The sequence below is a fragment of the Lacerta agilis genome, chromosome 4, assembly GCF_009819535.1.
Source record: "Lacerta agilis isolate rLacAgi1 chromosome 4, rLacAgi1.pri, whole genome shotgun sequence".
NCBI classification, from domain to species: domain Eukaryota; kingdom Metazoa; phylum Chordata; class Lepidosauria; order Squamata; family Lacertidae; genus Lacerta; species Lacerta agilis.
In genome coordinates this window covers 31,409,891-31,429,073 of record NC_046315.1, presented here as the reverse complement: position 1 = coordinate 31,429,073, position 19,183 = coordinate 31,409,891, and the positions used below count along the sequence as shown (strand labels likewise).

General features: G+C 40.7%; 1 protein-coding gene across 1 annotated transcript; it reads left to right on the top strand.

The window, feature by feature from the left end:
- Positions 1 to 44: 44 nt before the first annotated feature.
- Positions 45 to 15,447, top strand: SFT2D2 (SFT2 domain containing 2). The gene is made up of 9 exons (XM_033146595.1): positions 45 to 212; positions 3,913 to 3,999; positions 5,392 to 5,477; positions 5,913 to 5,994; positions 7,353 to 7,388; positions 7,477 to 7,535; positions 8,703 to 8,732; positions 10,734 to 10,792; positions 12,062 to 15,447. Exons 1-8 carry the CDS (start codon positions 150 to 152, stop codon positions 10,771 to 10,773), a joined length of 483 nt encoding a protein of 160 aa, XP_033002486.1. The 5' UTR covers positions 45 to 149; the 3' UTR covers positions 10,774 to 10,792; positions 12,062 to 15,447.
- The last annotated feature ends 3,736 nt before the right edge of the window (positions 15,448 to 19,183 follow it).

Here is a 19,183-nt window from a genome sequence, read left to right as displayed (position 1 = left end):
CCCAGAATGCACTGCTCCACGCGCTGAGGAAAGCTTGGCGTGCCCCTGCCTTCCTCGATTGCCGGGAGTTGTAGTCTCCGAAGGGCTTGGGCGGCGAAGTGGAGGCAGCCGCGTCGGGAAGTGAAGCTCGCGAGGGGCTTACAAGTGTCATGGACAAGCTGAAGCGGGTTCTCAACGGGAAGGACGCCGAGGAGCCGGGGCCACTGGCGGAGGTAAACCCCCCCCGGGGGGGGAGTGTGTGTGTGGGGGGGGGAGAAGGCTCTTTCCTTGGCTTTGTCGCCCGGCCTGTCTCAGCAGCAGCTGCGGGTCTCCTTTCTCCGCCCCTGTTCCTTCTCCGCACCCCTAAGGCGCTTAGCCCCCCTCACCAATTTCAGGGGAGCAGCTGAGGCCGTAGTTGTTGCTTGGTTTTTTTTTTGCCCCTTTCATTCCTCTCCTCCCCGCATCTTTCCTCAACTGTCTGCTATTTCCTTCCCCCGCCCCATGGAGGAAGGTCGCTTATAACCTTCCCCCGTCCCAGGGGGCCTTCTGCGCCTTCAACTGCGGCATGAGACGCTCTTCCTAGAGCCCAGCTCTCTCTCCCATCTCTTGGCCAAAGGTGCGTCTTGATGCTTCTCGTTTAATAGCTGCCTTCCTGCCCGCCCAGGTGTTTGGGATCTGACGTCACAAGCTCCAGGAAGAAAAACCACGATCCAAGCTCCAATCCTGTGTACAGTGTACACGCTTAGTTGGGGTGGCACTGCTCAAAGCTCTCTTTGCCCCACTTCATTTGACCCGAGGGGGAAAAAATGATGCCTCCCCTTTTGGTACTTAACTGTTGCTGAACTGGAGTCGAACCCACACCTTGCCTGTAATTCAGCAGTTGCTGAAAAGGCGCGCAGAGTCCACCCAGGTTAGGGCGGTTTTAGAGAAATTAATTTGGGGGTTATGCATCCAACCAAAGATTCGTAAATTGGTTTTGCCGGTTTGTCTTTCAACAAATCACTTGGCATATTACAAAAACTTTAAATGCATTTCTTTTGACATATTGAAGGAAGAGTGAAAAACACAGGACAGTCTGAATGGCTGCTTATCATGACAGCTATATATTTACTCTAGTATCACACCCAGCATGACTCTGAATACCAGTTGCCGGAGAGCAGCAGCTGAAGAGTGCTAGTGTGTTAATATTGCACATCTGGTTGCCCACTGTGAGAACATGATCCTAGGCTACAGATGGGCACTTCTTGTATTCTTTTGGGGCCGAAGGGAAGCTGTGTCATAATTGTTTACTACTAACAGCACCCTGGGTAGAACTTGCAAAACGTAAGGAGATGGAAAGCAAAACACCACTGTCTCATGGTGTATCTTTGTAATTGTTTGGTATGTTCTAAAATTTAGCCTGCAAGCTTTAGTTGACCAATTAATGCAGATTAAATCAATATTGATTGGTGAAGTCCATAAGTAAAACCTGTTTTGGTTTTGCTGTGTAACTGTGATAGGGGCCTAGAAAGAAAATACTATGGACAGCATTTTCTCCCAACAAAGGTGTCATTTCTTGCATAAATGGAAGTGCATTCTGCTAGTACAAAGTCAGCTCTGAATGCAACCCTTGGCATCAGCTGGTCCCCCAAAGTAATTCAACACAATAAATGTAGGCTTAATTGGGCGGGGAGTGGGGTGCTTTTAGAATGGTGGGATGAGCAGTGAAAAATTCTTGGATCCTCTGCATTTCTTATCCTTGCCGCTACTTGTGCTGTTTACTCTAGCTTGGCAGATGTAGCATGATATTCTGTTCCCAGTTTAACAGGACTAATCTTGCTGTAGGGAGATTGGCATGTTCCTTGTGTGTTCTGTTTGTTTGGTAAACAGCTTGATGAGTACTTAATTACATTTTTGTTTTGGCTGGTGTTAGAGCATATCAAGAGTAAGGGAATCTTTTAAAATTCAAAGTGTCTTTAAAAGTTATGTAAATGGTTAGAAAAGTGGGATAGTTGTACTGCATTTTATTTTATTTTTAAAGGGCATTGCACAAGTGCTTCAGGAGATCTGCAATACAAAGTTCACAAGATGAGGATTATCATGTTTGTTTGTGGAGAGAGTTGTCATTATCACTAGTGATATACCTATGACACTTGCACAACCACAGTGCTGTGCTGTAGTTTCAGCAGCAAGGAATTCACCTCTGAAAGGGGATTCTGAATGCGCTTGTTAATAAACACATTTGGGCTGGGAAAACAACATCCCTGAAGGAAACCAACAACCTTGAAGTTTGTATCTGGAAGTATCTAAGTTAACATTGATTTACGGTAGTCTGGCTGCTAAGAGACTTTGCTCCAAATCAGGTACTCCTGGGTTTTCATCTCTGCTCTGCCATGAACTCACCGAGTGGCCTTAGGCAAGCCAGTCACTCAACCTCAGTCCTCATCTCCGTTTGCAATCTGATGGATAATAACACTCATGTACCGGTAACTTACAGGGTTTTTGTAAGGATTGCAACTAGATAATTGAAGCTCTTTGGACACTTGAAAGTGCTCCAGACATGTTGTGTATGATCATCTTTATTTATGTCCCAGGATGATCTTTGTTTAAATTTAGTTTAATTATATGCTGCTTTTCCCATCCATTTATTATCAAAATACAAGAATTTTGAACAAAACAATTTGTTGCAAAATATACAAATAAATTCAAATACAACAAAATATTTTGGAAACATAGGATCAGTTCCATTCTACTTGATAGCATGCTTTAAATTCTGCTTGCTTATCATTCTGTCCCCTCCCCCAACTTCTTTATTTTTTGCATTTTTCTCCTATGGTAAAAATTAATTATTGTAGCCAGGATACAAAGAACTACTCCACTAGTTAGGCATGCCAATGAGGCTTTTGATGCCCAGATGTGAAATCATTTGTGAAATTAACAGCCCATCCAATGCAGCTTTAAATATGGCCAAACTATTTTTCTTTTCTTCTCATTTTTTTTTTTTTAAAAAGGTAATTCAAAGTGTCTCGTAAGAATGATCACTTTGGATGTGCCTAAAATGCTTTTGATCTCAGGTTTTTGTTTCCACGTTTTGGCTGCTTGGATTTCAGACAACTGCATATTAATTGACTGATGTTATATAGATTTAAAAAACTAAATGGTTTTGCTATTCTTGGATTTTATAACAATGACTAAAATGATCCAAATCTGATTTTATTACAGGAATGCCCCTGCATACAAAATATTTATACTCGAATAGCTGATAGAAACTTTATAGCATTTTCAAAACTATATTATGTCATAAGAAGGAATTAGTAGAGTAGAATCAGACATAATACAACTATCTGAATACATTTGTTATAAAAGTTGGATTTTTTCTAGTATTTTTTTTTTAATGGAATCCTCTTTGGAGAAACTTGGCACAAAACTTTGACTATGCAAAACAGTTGAAATATATTCAATATGCTCTTTGTTTTTAGTATTAGAATAGAAATACTGCTAATGGCCGGGAAAATGTAGCTGCTTTCTGTGAACATGTGAAAGGAATAAGCTCAAAGTTGCCTTGAGTGATGATTAATAGAAGCTGTTGTCGAAGAAAAAGAAAATTGAATATTGCCTTATATTAACATTGAGGAATTGATATCTGTTCATAGAACAGATAGGATGAGGCACTTCTCACAAAGATGTTAGAAGCCCGTTTGTTAATTGTTAACATAGGTATGAGATGCACTTCATTCAGTGATATCATAGTTTTCTTTACTTCTGTTGGAAAACCAATTTATTCTTTTAACAATTTGCAGAAAGACAGCATGATATTGTGTGCCTCAGTTTCCTCGTGTAGTGAAGCTGCTGGAAGGAAATGAAAGCAACTGGCTGTATATTGATGCATGCCTTTTTTAAACCATGGCACTACAATTTTAATAAGACTCTCTTTTAAAAAAAATATATTTCCAGGTGATTGATGCATCTTCCTTAAGCTGGAGTACGAGACTGAAAGGCTTTATAGCTTGTTTTGCTATTGGAGTTCTGTGCTCCATTCTGGTAAGAGCTTTCCTTCCCTACCTCATCAGCTTTTGTTGGATAAAGTTTGGATTTCTTGTATAATACCTCCCACAGTGCAAGGCAACCATTTCTTTTCCATCAGTATTGCACTCAGCTCCATCATTGCTGAAGGAATATAAAAGTTTTGACTCCGTGAAGAATAATCACAGTGACTGATCTATCCCCTTAAATTGTCACATCAGTTGAGATAGTGCAATCTTTTACAGGCTTGCTGTGAAAAACGTCCTAGTGGAGATTAGTAGGTTTACTCCAATGTAAATGTTTACGGGTGACACTAATTTTGTGTGGGCATACTTCCTCTTTCCCCCCCTGCAGCCCCTATGAATTGTCCAAATTTTCTCTGGAGGCTTGAAGGGCCTTTTGAGGAGGATTTTAGGGGTGCAAAAGAGGGAGAAAAGCAAAGGGAAGTCCTATAAGTTGTACAAACAGAAATCCATTCCGCATCATTAGATGCCACCTTGTAAATTTTGCCACCTAAATGTAATTTGATGTGGAATATTGGTTGCAAGTTTTCTACAGTGTCATGAGAAGCCTGTTGTTCAGAGAGAAAATACAACCCAAACCATCATACAGTAAATTCTAAGACTGGAAAACCTAATAACAATAATCTCTCTAATATCCTTTGTGTAAATTGGACTGGGGTTTGATGCTTTAGGGATACTTTCAAGAAACCAACAATAGGGCGGTGATTTGTTCTTTTTCATCATAGTTGGGATATCAAATGCTTCTCGATGGGCAAGTCATAAACTTGTATTCAGTCATCGCCTTGGCTAACACACCTAACCTTCATGATACTGGGTGCATGCAGCCTGCAGTACTTGTTTTCCCAGTGTGGTGAGCCTGGCTTCCTTATGTGTTCAGAATGCCAGGGACAGACTGACTGAATGCTGATTCAGTTGATTGTCTTGCTCCCCACTCTTGCAGGATACTAAAAACCTACACAAAACAGTTACATACATACATACATACATACATACATACGTGCGTGTGTGTGTGTGTGCATATGTCAAACTAAATGTGTATGCGCACTTGCGCAGTTTAAAACAACATCTTATCAATACAAAGCCACTACAGAAACCAACTTGGGATCACATTGCATGACTCCCAGCTTGATGAAATCTAAATTTGAAATATTACTGCTTTTAGATGAAATATTAAGAGGATTTTTCGTGAAAGTAAAATAATAGTAACATATGCTATTTTTAAAATAGGCTTTGACAAAAAAAAAAAAAAAAACTTAAGGCAACGCATTTTATGTGATAATGGATGAGAGCAACCAAAATACTTACTTTCTCTACAGATAATTGTTTTTACAGACTTTTTTTTCCTTGCAGTGACGGTGTATGTTCCTTCTCTTGTCTGCCTTTCCAGGGTACTTGTTTGCTATGGGTTCCCAGGAAAGGGCTAATCTTGTTTGCAGTATTTTACACACTGGGGAATATTGCATCTCTTGGAAGGTAATCTTCTTTTCCTTGAATTAGTAGGTTAGCTCAGAATATCAAATTTCAAATCTTGAAATATTTAATCTTTCTCCTTTTTCCATTTTACCATCAAAATATTTTACAAACGAAATATTTTGATTGTATCCCTCTCAACTCTTATTCCCAGTCTCATGTTTATGTTTGGGGTTCAGAGAAACAATTTAACTCTGTTGGCATGGCTTCCGTATCGTTTTTAATACTAAATTATTTTACTGCTTGTTTTCCAATAGAGTGTTCCCTAATTTTCTTTTATGAGTTATACTATGTGATTATAGTATCTTTGAGGCTAAAGTATGGTCTGTTTATGATTCCTACAATACAGTAATGGTAGCAATTTAAGCTTGTATAATGTGCATTTGTGTGTTTTGCTCTTAGCAGATGGGTTAAATAATTTCTTCTTCTTTCTTATAGCACTGTCTTTCTTATGGGACCAATGAAACAGTTGAAAAGAATGTTTGAACCTACTCGTTTGATAGCTACAGCTGTTATGCTTGTAAGTAACAAAACTTTTCAGTTTTAACTTGCATTTGAATTGAGAGGGCTATCAGTGTTAATGCTCTTTTTAAGGGAATTTGCTTAATTTTAAAATACAAGCAAACGTAGCATATAAAAGTACCTTGTGGTAAAATATCAGTAGTCGGTATTTCCTAAATAGTCAGAAAACAAGTGATGCCAAACAAAGGGGCAGAATTTCCTGCATGTGTTTATTGTAAAATAATAATAAAAATTGTAAGTTCAAGTCTCATGAACTGAAGGAGCAGTTAAGGGAGGTGTGGGGAACCTCAAGCCTTCTCTACCTGGCCCTCACAAGCCTCCCTAGGCCACCCTTCCCCCCAATTGCATTCCAAATGTTTCCATCTTGAACTCTGGTAATGCCTCATGGTCACCTCACTGGATGATAGTGTGTGACTGTGTGTAGAAGCTAGCCTATTGTAGAAAGCTAACATTTACATTCAATGTTCCATTCATTTTGCCTCTGGCCTCACACACCACAGCCACGTGGCCCTCAAAATGTTTCCCAAAGTGGAATGTGGCCATTGGATTGAAGAATGTTCCCTATGGTTTGTTAATTGTGCTAGGATTGTTCTGTTGGTATTTCTTAATATAGCTTATGTTGTAATGGGCATGTAGCCTTTTCGTAGCCCTTAATTATGTGCATTTATTTATAGGAAGGGTAATATACAAATAATCTGTATTCCCGTATGTCCCCAGCATCTTCTACCTGGAGGGCTATTGTGTCTGTGCATATATAGTGGTACCTCTGGTTGAGAACTTAATTCATTCCCGAGGTCCGTTCTTAACCTGAAACTGTTCTTAACCTGAGGTACCACTTTAGCTAATGGGGCCTCCCACTGCCACAACGATGGCGGCACACGACTTCTGTTCTCATCCTGAAGTAAAGTTCTTAACCCGAGGTACTACTTCTGGGTTAGCGGAGTCTGTAACCTGAAGCGTCTGTAACCCGAAGCCTTTGTGAACTGAGGTACCACTGTAATGATCCCATTTAGCTGTCATGGCAAATGTGTATCTTTAGACTGCTCCTTTGGAATTTGACTGATGTTTCTTAGTTACAACAGCTACTATGTTTGAAATGGGGGCTTTGTCTTTTTTAAATTTGTGCTGAGATAAAATACTGGAAATAGTTTGACAAAACATGCAGTCTGATAATTTCTAGCACACAGATGAATTAAGCCAGACGATTAAAAAGAAGAAAAATATTGTCACATACGTATGCTTAAGATTGCAGCCTGGCACTGTAGTCCAGTGCTAAAAAAAACACAAAATCCTGTTCATCTTCAGTTACAGTTTTAATGTTTTGCTTATTTTAAGATTGTGTCTCTTCTCTTTTAGTTATGCCTCATATTAACTCTTTGCGCAGCCTTTTGGGTAAGTACTTGAATCTCCAATGCAACTATGCATATAAATTCAATGACATTTTCTTTGCTTGATTTATGATTATTTCTTCCTCTTTCAGTGGCACAATAAGGGACTTGCCCTCATCTTCTGCATTTTGCAGTTCTTCGCCTTAGGATGGTAAGTAACACCCTGCCCCCCTTTTATGTCTTAGATTGTGAGCCTGCAGGCAGGGACTGTCTTCATTTTTAAAAATATATATATAATATTTTAAAATTATAGTGGTCTATCATCCCAACATTGTGAAGGCAGCCTGAGCTGTTGGGGAGCACACTGACTGAATGGTTATTTCAAAGCTGGCCCTTGCAGGAATCCACCTCAGAGCCTGAATGGGTCACCTGAGTGGGAGGAGGAGAACAGCAGAGGAAGGCTCCACCATTACCTGCGGGGGGGGGGGATTCTTCTCCCTCCTTGTCTTTCTCCCCAGCACTGTGGGAGTCTATTTTGGCAGGTCTATTGAAACTGAGGCATGGTGAGGTTGTCCTGAGCAGAAATTGAGGCAGGCAGGAGGAAATATTGTGGTCCTGGGGTGGGGAAAACTGAAATAGGGATGGGGGGATGCTGAGCAAACTGAGTAAAACTGACTATCCCCTAGTTTTAATATATGTACAGTGCTTTGAAAATTGTAGGTGCTTTAGAGATCGATATTATTATTATTATTATTATTATTATTATATTTATTAATAGCAAAAGGTTTGTGTATATGTATAACAAGAGAGGTTTATTTCCTTACCCTCTCTGTCACATATCTTTATAAAAAGACTGCCATAATGGAGCCCAATGTCCATAAATACATTGCCTCCTAAGATTTTCTCAACCAATTGTTGTTGGGGATTCCATTTGGACAGGAAGTTTCTTATGAAAGTCTAGTCAGTTACCTTAAAGTAAGAGTACTGTTGTCAACTTCTGTTGATCTTCCACATTTGGCCACTTTCCTCTTTCACAAGTGGTCTCCATGTGAGCAGATGTTGCTAACAATGAGAAAATGAGTTCATGTTCCACCTTTCTCCTGGAAGGAGACTCTACTTCATGTGGAAAGGGTGGGAGAGGTGATGGAAACTGATCCTGGCATGGATAGTTGGAAAACTAAACTGGAAAGCAAATGCTAGTTTTAATTTGTCAGTCACTTATCAAGCCACAATATGTGGTAGGCTTATCCTTGGCTTGGGCCAGGTGTTATGCAGGCATTGACACTTTGTGGGAGAGACTGTGTGTGTGTGTGTGTGTGTGTGTGTGTGTATGTGCCTGTTCTTCCTAATACATGTGTTTGTCTTCTCTCTCTTCTAGGTACAGCATTTCCTTCATACCATATGCAAGGTAATCTTGACTTCAAATTGCTTCATGAACTACCCAGGTCATAAAACATAAAAGGGGAATTTCTTCTGTGATATGGATGGCTAGAAAAATCGATCTCCCGTTAATGCATTCTTCTCTGTACTCTCGAGATTACTTGCTATGTGGATTGATTGAATAGAAGAACTGAAATATTTCACTCGCAGGGTTGAAATAGCGCTGTATGATTGAAAATACAGAAAGTTCAGCACCCTTGTGAAATGTGTTTTATGATTAATAAATCACAAACAAATGTTTACTATTTAGATTGTTTATATAGTGTCATTACTGTACCCGAGGGCTTAAAATGTATAATTTGATATAAAGAGACAACAGAGGAAGTGGAGGCAGGAGCAAATAAGGAAAGAATGTGAGGTTATTTCAGATACATATTTCACTTTGGTTACAGTAAAGCTTAGGGGCTAAGGAGTGGAACCAAGTTTTCATGGAAAATGTTGGTTTTGTGGGAACAGAGAGTGGCAGCATTATATATTTTTGTTTGTGGCAAAACTACCCATAGATCTGTGTTGAAAGTCTTTGTAACAATTTGCAGACAGGTAGCTATGTTAGTTTATTGCAAGAAAAAACGAAGTCTTTTTTAATATGGCATATGCTTCATCAGATGAAATGTGATCCTCAGTTGTACATAGGCTTGGATGCCACAAAATTGTTGCCGAGTCCCTGCAGGCCACCCCAAACCTGTATACAGTGGTACCTCAGTTCCGGGAGTCCATTTGATTCCCAAAACTGTTCGAAAACCAAGGTGCAGCTTCCGATTGGCTGCAGGAGTTTCCTGCACTCAATTGGAAGCTGCGTCGGACGCAGAGCCGTCTCATCCATTGGGGCTGGTGGCGCGGCGCACCAGGGTGCAATGGCCTGGAGGGCGCCTCCACCCTCCAGCCCCGCTGGCAGCGCCTGCCGGCAGTGGCCTCTGGCCGGCCACGCCACGCCCTCTGGCTGCCCAGCAGAGCACAGGAGCTCTGCGCGCCCTTCCAGCGCTTCCGGGACGGGAGGCGAGGGCAGCCGGCTCGCGCTCCCGCGGCGCAGCCGGGCAGCTCGCGCTCTGCGCGCAGCCGCCCGCCCGCCCGATGCACCGTGAGCTGCCCAGCCGCGCCGCGCCGTCCAGCTGCGCGCGGAGCGCGAGCCGGCCGCCCTCGCCTCCCATCCCGGAAGCGCTGGAAGGGCGCGCAGAGCCCCGCGCCGCTCCAGCGCCTCGCCCCTCATCCCCCGCTCGCCCACCCCCCTCCCAAGGGGCGGCAAGCGCGGGAGGGAGGTGGCGGAGAGGCGGCATGGCGGGGGCGCCGGAGGGATAGCCGCGCCAGGGCAGCAGATCCCCTTAAGACGGCTCTGGTCGGACGTTCAGCTTCTGAAAAATGTTTGCAAACTGGAACACTTGCTTCCAGGTTTGCAGCATTCAGGAGCCGATTTGTTTGACAACTAAGCCATTTGGGAACCAAGTTACCACTGTATTGGCAGATGGCACCATATGCAGTCAGTGGGTTAACCACCACTGGTGAAAAGGGAAAGATTAATGTAGAAGGTAGGGTTAAATGGCAGTAGAATGTAAAAGGTAAAAATGCATTATGAGAGTTGAATTAGAGCTTGTGTATGCAAATTGACCCTTCACAGCAGCAGTGATTGGTGATAACAAAAAACACCTTAGCATTGTTGAGTGAAGTGGCCATATAATTAGAGCAGAACATTTGCAAAATGAGCATTGCGACTCTTCATACCTATAGTAGGACAGGAAACCATTGTCTCTATTCGGACTCAGATTAATAGAATTGAACTGCTTGAGAAGTTGGAATTCGGTAGAGAGGATGCCTTCTGTCCCACTACAGGTGTTAATTTACCCAGCAGTGCTAAGATGGTTCTGTTTGTCAAAAATCACGGCTGCTGTGAAGGGTCATTGCCTATACGTTTTAAATATTTGTGCGACTTATTCAAATACTTAAGAGGACGGTGTCTTTGTTTTTATTTTTGTAGGGATGCTGTGAAGAAGTGTGTCACTGTGTGTATCACATAACAGAGACTCAAACAACTTGGTAAGTATTGGGGGGGGGGGATATTTTGGTAAAATAGTTAAATCCCCAGCTCCTTCTTTTTAAGGCAGTAATCTCTGACTATACTCTTAAGTAGCATAACTTAACATTGCTATTATTTTATTTTATTTGAAAATGTGTATTTAAATCTAGATTTCCAAGATAGCTTACAAAAGAGAACCATAAAATGAATATAAAACTGTCCTCTACACTGAGGACTCAACTACATTTGTAAAGCATTTTATATGCGTTATAAAACTGTGACACCAGATGGTGCTGTGGAGGCCCATTTTTCGCCAACGGGATTTCCCCGTATGAAGTTAACAACACGTTTAACTGAATCTCTTCTTTGATGTGTTTAGATCCAGCCTGTTAGTACGTAACCTTGAGCGCCAGTCTTAAACTGTCGTAAGTTCCTATGAACCCATTGGAGCTTGTTTCTGGATAAAGTGAGGCAGCTTAATGATGATATTTGCTGAGATGTCCCAGTTTTTTGCTCTTTGCTGATGTCACACTGTAGAAATAGAAATTAATTGCGAGATGGTCTTTTAGGTGCCCATATTGGGTTGTATCCTATGCTGCTGTTCCACTTGTACAACTTGAGCAATGGAACTTCCCCCTTCTCTCTTCTGCAGCCTACTGTACACCTTCCAAATATGCTACAGAAGTTGGTGGAGTGTTTGTGTATGTGTCTTATTCCCCATTGTTATGAGTAGGCATATATTTTGTCAATTTTAAAAGGTTTTTCCTACATATTTGCTCCAGTCTGGAGATGTGCATAAACAGAACCCACAGTTTTGCTGGGACTGCAGATAAAGACCATGATGTAGAGGAGGCAAAAGCACTTTTCTCTATGTACAGAAGCTTCTAAAGCAGGGGTCAGCAAACTTTTTCAGCAGGGGGCTGGTCCACTGTCCCTCAGACCTTGTGGGGGGCTGGACTATATTTTGGAAAAAAATATGAATGAATTCCTATGCCCCACAAATAACCCAGAGATGCGTTTTAAATAAAAGGACACATTCTACTCATGTAAAAACACGCTGATTCCTGGACCATCTGCGGGCTGGATTTAGAAGGCGATTGGGCTGGATCCGGCCCCCGGGCCTTAGTTTGCCTACCCATGCTATAAAGTGTCTTACTATAATTTAACTTGTGCTTTGGGAAAGGAAAACAATATACAACCTGACTGATGTAAAGTTGTAAATGTTGTAAAGGCTTTTGACTGAGAGCTGTCATCTTTATTTCAAAATATAATTCATTGCTTTTGTGCAGGCCAGCAAGATAAGCACCATCTCCTTACACTGAAATGTGACCTTGAGGACTAGAAGGTTTGCACAGTCATATGGCATTTGCATCTGCACACACCTTCCTAGGGGCAAGGCTATTAATCTTGCTAAGTGAACCTGTGAATCACTGGACAAAGCTACAAAGTATTCTCCCAAGGGTAATGAGTTTTGTGATAAGAAGCCCAAAGAGCAACAAAACATTCATTTCACTCGCTTAGCTAAGCCGTTGTATGTGTTTGGTGCAATATTGTCAACTTCAGATTTTGTTGTTTTGCTGGTGAAAATGATATTATGGTAATTGCAAAGTAGGTGGGATTTAAATTTACTAGTCACACATTCTTAATTTACAGGGTCCAAAGAACAGCTTACACATTGGCTACTGTGGCCTTATAGAAAAGAGATTGATTTTCAGAGTTCATTTCTTGGGTCCTTTTTGTCTCCTACAATCGTGTAAGGGAACTTAGAGGAGCTGCCTTCTAATTGAACAGCAAGCATGATTCCTTATTGTAATATAACCGAGACATTGATTCATTGTCCAACCAGCAACAGAAGCAGCATGAGCAAATATACTAGTGGGAATCATGAAAGCAAGCAAGTGCCCTTCCATTTCTGCAAGCAGTTTACTGCCTACGTTTTATGGTCTCTTTAAGACTGGGATCTGAAGTAACATCAAGACCTCTGCCTTAGCGCTAACATTGCCTTATGAATTATTTGCCACTCTTGCTGCTTCGGTTTTACTAGATTCCCACCCACATCCATCTAAAATAAGACTTTGTACAGCTCTCCCAACTGTGGAGAGGAGGAACATCTCAATTTTTCAAACTCCCTTTCCCCCATTTAATATTGCTGTTTTGATTTCTGTTTACATTGTTTACATTGATTGCTTTCAGTTGGAGGGACTTGTATTCATGACATTCTGGCTTCCTAATAGGATATTATCATGTAATGATTGGAGCAAACACCTCTAGGCATCGGAAATCTTTGCTGCATTCCTCTTCTTGAACTGGGGCCATTAGCTTTTTTGTCTCCATGTAAGAAGGAATGAAGGGTATTCTCCCCTCCAAAGAAATACTGTACAGTTATTCAAGCATAATTTGTTGTTTTTTAATGCTATCCTAAAGCTTGTGTCTTAGAATTGTCAATAGAGCATTTTGGGAAACCTTGAAGCTGCAGGTGTTTGTTTGCAAAAGAAAAGAGCCTTTGAACAAATTCTTTGCTGTAGTGGCTTTTGGGACTGACCGTCTTAATCTAGTATACCTCCTATTCTGTTTTCTCCCATCATTGGGCAGAGACTAGCACTTGTGTATCTCAGTACAGAAATTTCATTGAACAACTCTGGAGTACCAGAATTCACCCTGATCTTGTCTAAAACTCTCTCTATAGCTTTTTCATAGGATATCATTGGCTATTTATAACCTGGATTTTTAGGAAGCTTAGTTGTACTATGCAGCTTTGCCAAGCAAGCACATTTAGAGATTTGCAAAATTAGGTATTTATGAGGATTTTATTACTATTTTTAGATTCTAGAACTGCAGCTCTGATGTCAGTAAGCTATAAAAACGGAAGTCTGTGAAATTTCTTGGTTTGAGTAGTCCACCAATTTACAATGTGCAAGTGGAAAATTGCAGCCTTGATTTATAAGTCATGTAGGCAAAGGGTGTTAACGAATAGGCACGGGGTTGCCAGTCAGACCCTAAGACAGCTATTGTTGCACAGAAGGCAGAATTTCATCTGGTGTGGCTTTTCTCACTGCAATGAGCAAAGGAGCCAGGTAGAATTTTCTTAAGAGACAGGGATCCTTCAGCATCTGGGCTTGGTAGCTCAATACTGGAGAAGTACTTGCACAGGGAAGTCATTGCTGAGAAGTGGCAGGGGACTACTCTGCCCTTCATCTACTTTTCTCAGAGTTTGGAGGGTCTGGTTTTTCTGTACAGGGGAGTCATAAATCCTATTGGGTCTTTTAAAAATACCAGCTCTGATCTTCTTACCAGCTTGCTTTTTTAGGCTGGAGACAGACAGTAGGTCTGTTCCCCCTACCCCCAAAAGTGTAGAAGGCAATGTGCACATCACAAGCTGGAACCTTTGTTTCACATTTTCCCCACATTCACCTCTGGTAAAATGGTGCTTTTGCATTCTTTAAAATTCTCAAAACTTCCTTGATTTAGAGGGTCTACACCCCCAATTGCAGATGCTGCAGAGCATACAATTGTAAAGTAGGTTTCCCCCCAGATGTTAAGTGCCATGCTAGTGTAGTGCTGGCACTCGCAAATCTTGAGCAGTTTTGTCAAGTTTCCTTGCTGTAGTAATAGGTTTACTTTGTGGGGAGAAAATTCCTTTTTCAGAAATCCATTTATTAAATTTGGATTATTAGTGCACTTGGTTTCAGTTTGGAAAGGGGTAGGATCATTAGTTCTATATTTAGCACATTGAAACACATAAGCCCTCAGTGCTGCATCTCTTCTAAAGCAGCTACTCTTAAAATATTGTAATATTTAATTATGGAATGCATTTCAGATATTCGTACCGATACTTTCTAGCTGTAATTTTTCTACTTAAAATCTGTCTTTGAGTACCTTTCTGATATTGACACTGCTGCTGCATTTATATTAAAGATTTGGGCTTTTATTCAAATGTTAAAATCAATGTTATGATTTGAATATTTGTCATGATTTGAATACATATTTTTAACTAATTCAGTCTGATTTTAAGTCACTTGATAACATTGGACTTAGTTAAAAATATTCAAATCATGACATTGATTTTTAGTTACTGGGACCTTTGCTAAATGTGGATTATGGTGGTAAGACATAGCTGTCACTATCTTTGTACATTTTTATTTCCCGGGACCTTAAAATCACCTGTAAACTGAATTTTAAATTTCTGCTGTAGTTACCCTTTGGGTTCTGGTATAAAGCATTTTTTCACATTATGGAAATGATTTAGTTCCTTCTTATTCTTGTCCTAGATGTATATGGTCACTTTCTCAAATTAATCAGTAGCTTGTTCACACTTGTTACAACACTATTTTAGATGAACCCAGTCTTGGCCTTAACTACAAATATGTCAGTGTCATAGCTTAAGGCCTTTCAGCTACTAAATATAAGGTGGCTTCTTTAAGATATACTTTTTTGGAAAACAAAAAAGTGCCTACCTGCACCATGCAATATGACTGCATTAATGGAGACTTTTGTAATAAGGTTTGATTGTTTAAAAAGCTTGAATAGATGTTCCATTTTTGTACACTTTTCTTGTTGGCTTTTGTATTGTACCTTTTGTATATGCTGGTCTTTTTTCTGCCTTAAGAAATGAAATACTACTTTGGACATACTCTTACTGCACTATCTCTTCTGTAATAAAGCTGGTTTCTCAACACATGTGTACATCATTTTTCAATAAAGTTAGCACTGAAAAACATTTCAAGAAAGCTGAAATTTGATACTGAAGCTATGAAGTAGTCTTTGAACAATGGATTAGATTTTAATAGTGTTGGCCATATACCATAATGGGAACAGGAATTTGTTTACAGTTTTTTACCTTGTAGTCAGTTCACTTTAGGTGCTTGTTAGTTCAAATTTTGCGGGGGGAGAGGACACCCATTTATGCCTTAAATTTTGTTTAAATATTTATAAACTGCATTTCCCCAGAAAATAGAACAAATATAAAAACACTACAGTAACAGTAAAAGCATCAAGAACATATCAATATAAGCTAGTTAGGTTTTTTTTTTTTTTTTTTTTTACTTTCCAAAAACAGAAAGAAAGCAGGGATGGTTCCTGCTGAACTTCTGTTAGCAAGGACTTCCAAAACAGGATCTGTCACATTAAGTGTGCAGCCGTGGATAAGGAATGAATGAATATTGGGGGCATGGGTGACCAGCAAAAGTGCCCCATCAGAAGATACCGGAGATTGAGCTGGTGCCTAATAATAATCATAATAATAATTTTTATTATTTATATCCCGCCCATCTGGGTTGGGTTTCCCCAGCCACTCTGGGTGGCTTACAGCATATCTAAAAACATAATAAAAACATCAAGTGTTAAAAAACCTCCCAATAGAGGGCAACCTTCAGATGTCTTCTAAAAGTTGTGTCATTCTTTATCTCCTTGACATCTGAAAGGAGGGTGCCACTACCGAGAGGGCCCTCTGCCAGATTAGGAGGTCCTTCAGGTATTTGCGTCCAAGTTCTCCAGCTCTGAATTAACATAACACATGGGCAACCACCACAGCTCTCTCAGCAAAAAAGTAACATGTTGCTGGTAACCTTTGAGCAGTCTGGCCACTGTTCTGCACCAATTGTGGCCTCCACACCAGATACAAGGACAGCCTTGCATATGAAAGGTTCTTAATGAACATGGAATGGAAGATTAAATGTTTTCTTTCTTTTTTCTTATTATTTCATGAAGCTCTTACTGTTTGATGTTTTTTTGGGTGGGTGGGTGGGTTAATAGCTTCCCAGCGTGGCTGAGGCAGCCCAGGCAGATGAGTGGGGTATAAGAAATGAATTATTACTAGTGCAAATGGCAAAAAGGTAAGAGAGTCCTGCCTGAAACCTTAGAGCAGGCACCCCCAAACTCGGCCCTCCAGATGTTTTAGGACTAGAACTCCCATCCCTGACCACTGGTCCTGTTGGCTAGGGATGATGGGAGTTGTAGTCCCAAAACATCTGGAAGGCCGAGTTTGGGGGTGCCTGCCTTAGAGAGACACTTCCAGTCAGTGAAGTAGAGGCATACTGACACTGATGGACCAGTGGTCTGACTTGGTATAAAACAGCTTATTTTGGGTTATCACATGGTAAATGAATGAATTTGTGTAATGTCATAATAGTGCACCTTTGGCATAAACACGCAGGAGTGGGACATCCTAGTCAGATAGCATTATAATTTGCTTCCGTCTCTTTGCAACGCCTTTGCCAAACTGTTTGCCATTAATACTGTAAATCCAAAGCATGATGACATTTGATTTTAAAGAATATTACAAACAGATACAGGCAACGGTCATCACTAATGAATGCTTTATACATTAACATTGCTTGTGCAGGTTTACCAGTGTGCACATTTGCCTAGAAGTTGCTTGAGATTATTTCTTGACTGATTGATTTGCTGTTTAAGCTCAGCCTAAAACTCCCCTTTAGCTAATACCTGCTCACATCATGCAAGGTTTTTTTTGGGGGGGGGGGAGATGGAAAAGTCTTTCCCCCTCCTTGTCTGATATTTGATAGCTGTTTTTTCCTACAGACTTTTATACTGCATGTAAAAAAAGAGGAGACATTCTTGCTCAAATGAAATCTGCAAGAGACAGGCTCATTCTTTCCATCTCCCAGGCGTCCTGTTTGAATGCCGTCCCTTCCCTGTACGTTCAGTTCCAGAAGCCTGGGGAAACCAAATATCCACCCAGCCATGACATACAATGCCAAGTCATAATTACGAAGGACAAAAAGACAGCTGCTTTGCTGGTGTTTTTAATCAGGGTTTGACACCATCGGAGATTATTGGACTTTTACGTGATTTAGGAAAGATTAGTCTTTTCATTACTTTTTGCAGGGATCAGTTCAGATAAAGGGCCAATTAACCGTGTTTCTAGTGGCTGAGAGAGGCAGACTGCAGGACTGGTGCACATCAGTGTCTAATAGCTAAGGTGATAGTTGCTAATGGCAGAAGAAGAGGTCTCAATTTTCAGAGAGTTCAGGGAAGCCAAGAGAAGTATGGTTGAGCAGTCAAACCACACGCTACTTTTCCAAAGCATGGAAGGTTTCAGTGTTTGGCCAAATGATTGCTTTTCACCCACCCAGTACAGTCAAACTTTGGTTGTCAAACGCAATCTGTTCTGGAAGCCCATTCGGCATCCAAAATGTTTGACCACCTAGTCACGGCTTCCCATTGGTTGAAAGAGCTTCCTGCACTCAATAGGAAGCCACGTCAGACATTCAGCTTCTGATAAACATTCAAAAACCGGAGCATTTACTTCTGGGTTTTCAGTGTTCGGGACCCAAAACATTCCAAATGGAGTCGTTTGGGAACCAAGGTTTGACTGTATCAAGAAATGCCTGATTTATTGTACAATGGAAATCAGGTGTGATTTCTAGGCTAAATTATCTCCCTCAAGTACCATATTCAGATATATAATTGCAATAATTTATAGCTTATCATTAAATTGCCAGTAATAATCTATGCTAATTTAAATGAATCCGGCAATATTGATGTTAAATTTATCTTCCCTTATGAAGGTGAACTAAGCATCTTGAAAACTATGTTTTCTCCCATTTCTCAGCGGAGTATACTGAGTATACAGGAGAATATTTTGCAATTTCCACCCTGTTCCATTATGTTTTATTTAGCCAATAGTTTACTGAAGCATTAACTGCTTCACTAATCACTGGCACCATGTGTTTTAACCAATGTTAATATGAGAGAGTGCAGCTCTCAGCAGGAGCAATAATGTCATGATATGCATTGCAGGCTGTTTGGACTAACCAGCAGATTGTAATCTACTGGCATATCTCTGTGCAATCCTCCCTCAAAAAAGAGCTCAACAACTCTGGGCACTTCCCTCCTAAAAAAAAGTTCAACAACTCTGGGCAATCCACCCACCCCACGCACACTCCTCCTCCCTCCAATGACAATGGGTAGATCATTGCCAGTTTTTTTTATACTGGGAGTAGATCGCAGTCTCTTGGGAGTTGGACTTGCCTGGACTAGATGATCCTTGGGTTCCCCTCCACCTCTATACTTTTATGATTCTATGACCTGCCAGAGTGCTTTTTGTTGTAAGCCTAGGAGATAGGTCTAGTCTGCACATCATCCTTTTTGTTATGTAGGCTAGCTTGACTCATAGGGTGACTGGTCCAAGATTACTCAGTGAATTTAGTAACTGATCAGAGATAAAGCCCAAGTCTCTCCAGCTCAATATATATTTAAAAAAACTGAATTCAGTTAGAAATCAGCATTTGACACCCTGTCCAAAATCAAGGAATACAACATGATGGTGTGCAATGTCTACCTATAAAGCAAACACGCTCTTCCCCAAACACACTTTCTCACATAAACATATAATGAACACTTACAATAATATTTTTACACTGGCCTGATCTAGACCCTTCAAGGTCTAGGAT

What these genes read in the sequence shown, in the direction of transcription:
- SFT2D2 (XM_033146595.1), top strand. Translation starts at nt 150, where the DNA reads ATGGACAAGCTGAAGCGGGTTCTCAACGGGAAGGACGCCGAGGAGCCG. An exon ending in CTCTTTGCGCAGCCTTTTGG is followed by an intron (nt 7,389 to 7,476) that starts GTAAGTACTTGA and finishes TTCCTCTTTCAG; the next exon opens with TGGCACAATAAGGGACTTGC. An exon ending in TCCTTCATACCATATGCAAG is followed by an intron (nt 8,733 to 10,733) that starts GTAATCTTGACT and finishes TTATTTTTGTAG; the next exon opens with GGATGCTGTGAAGAAGTGTG.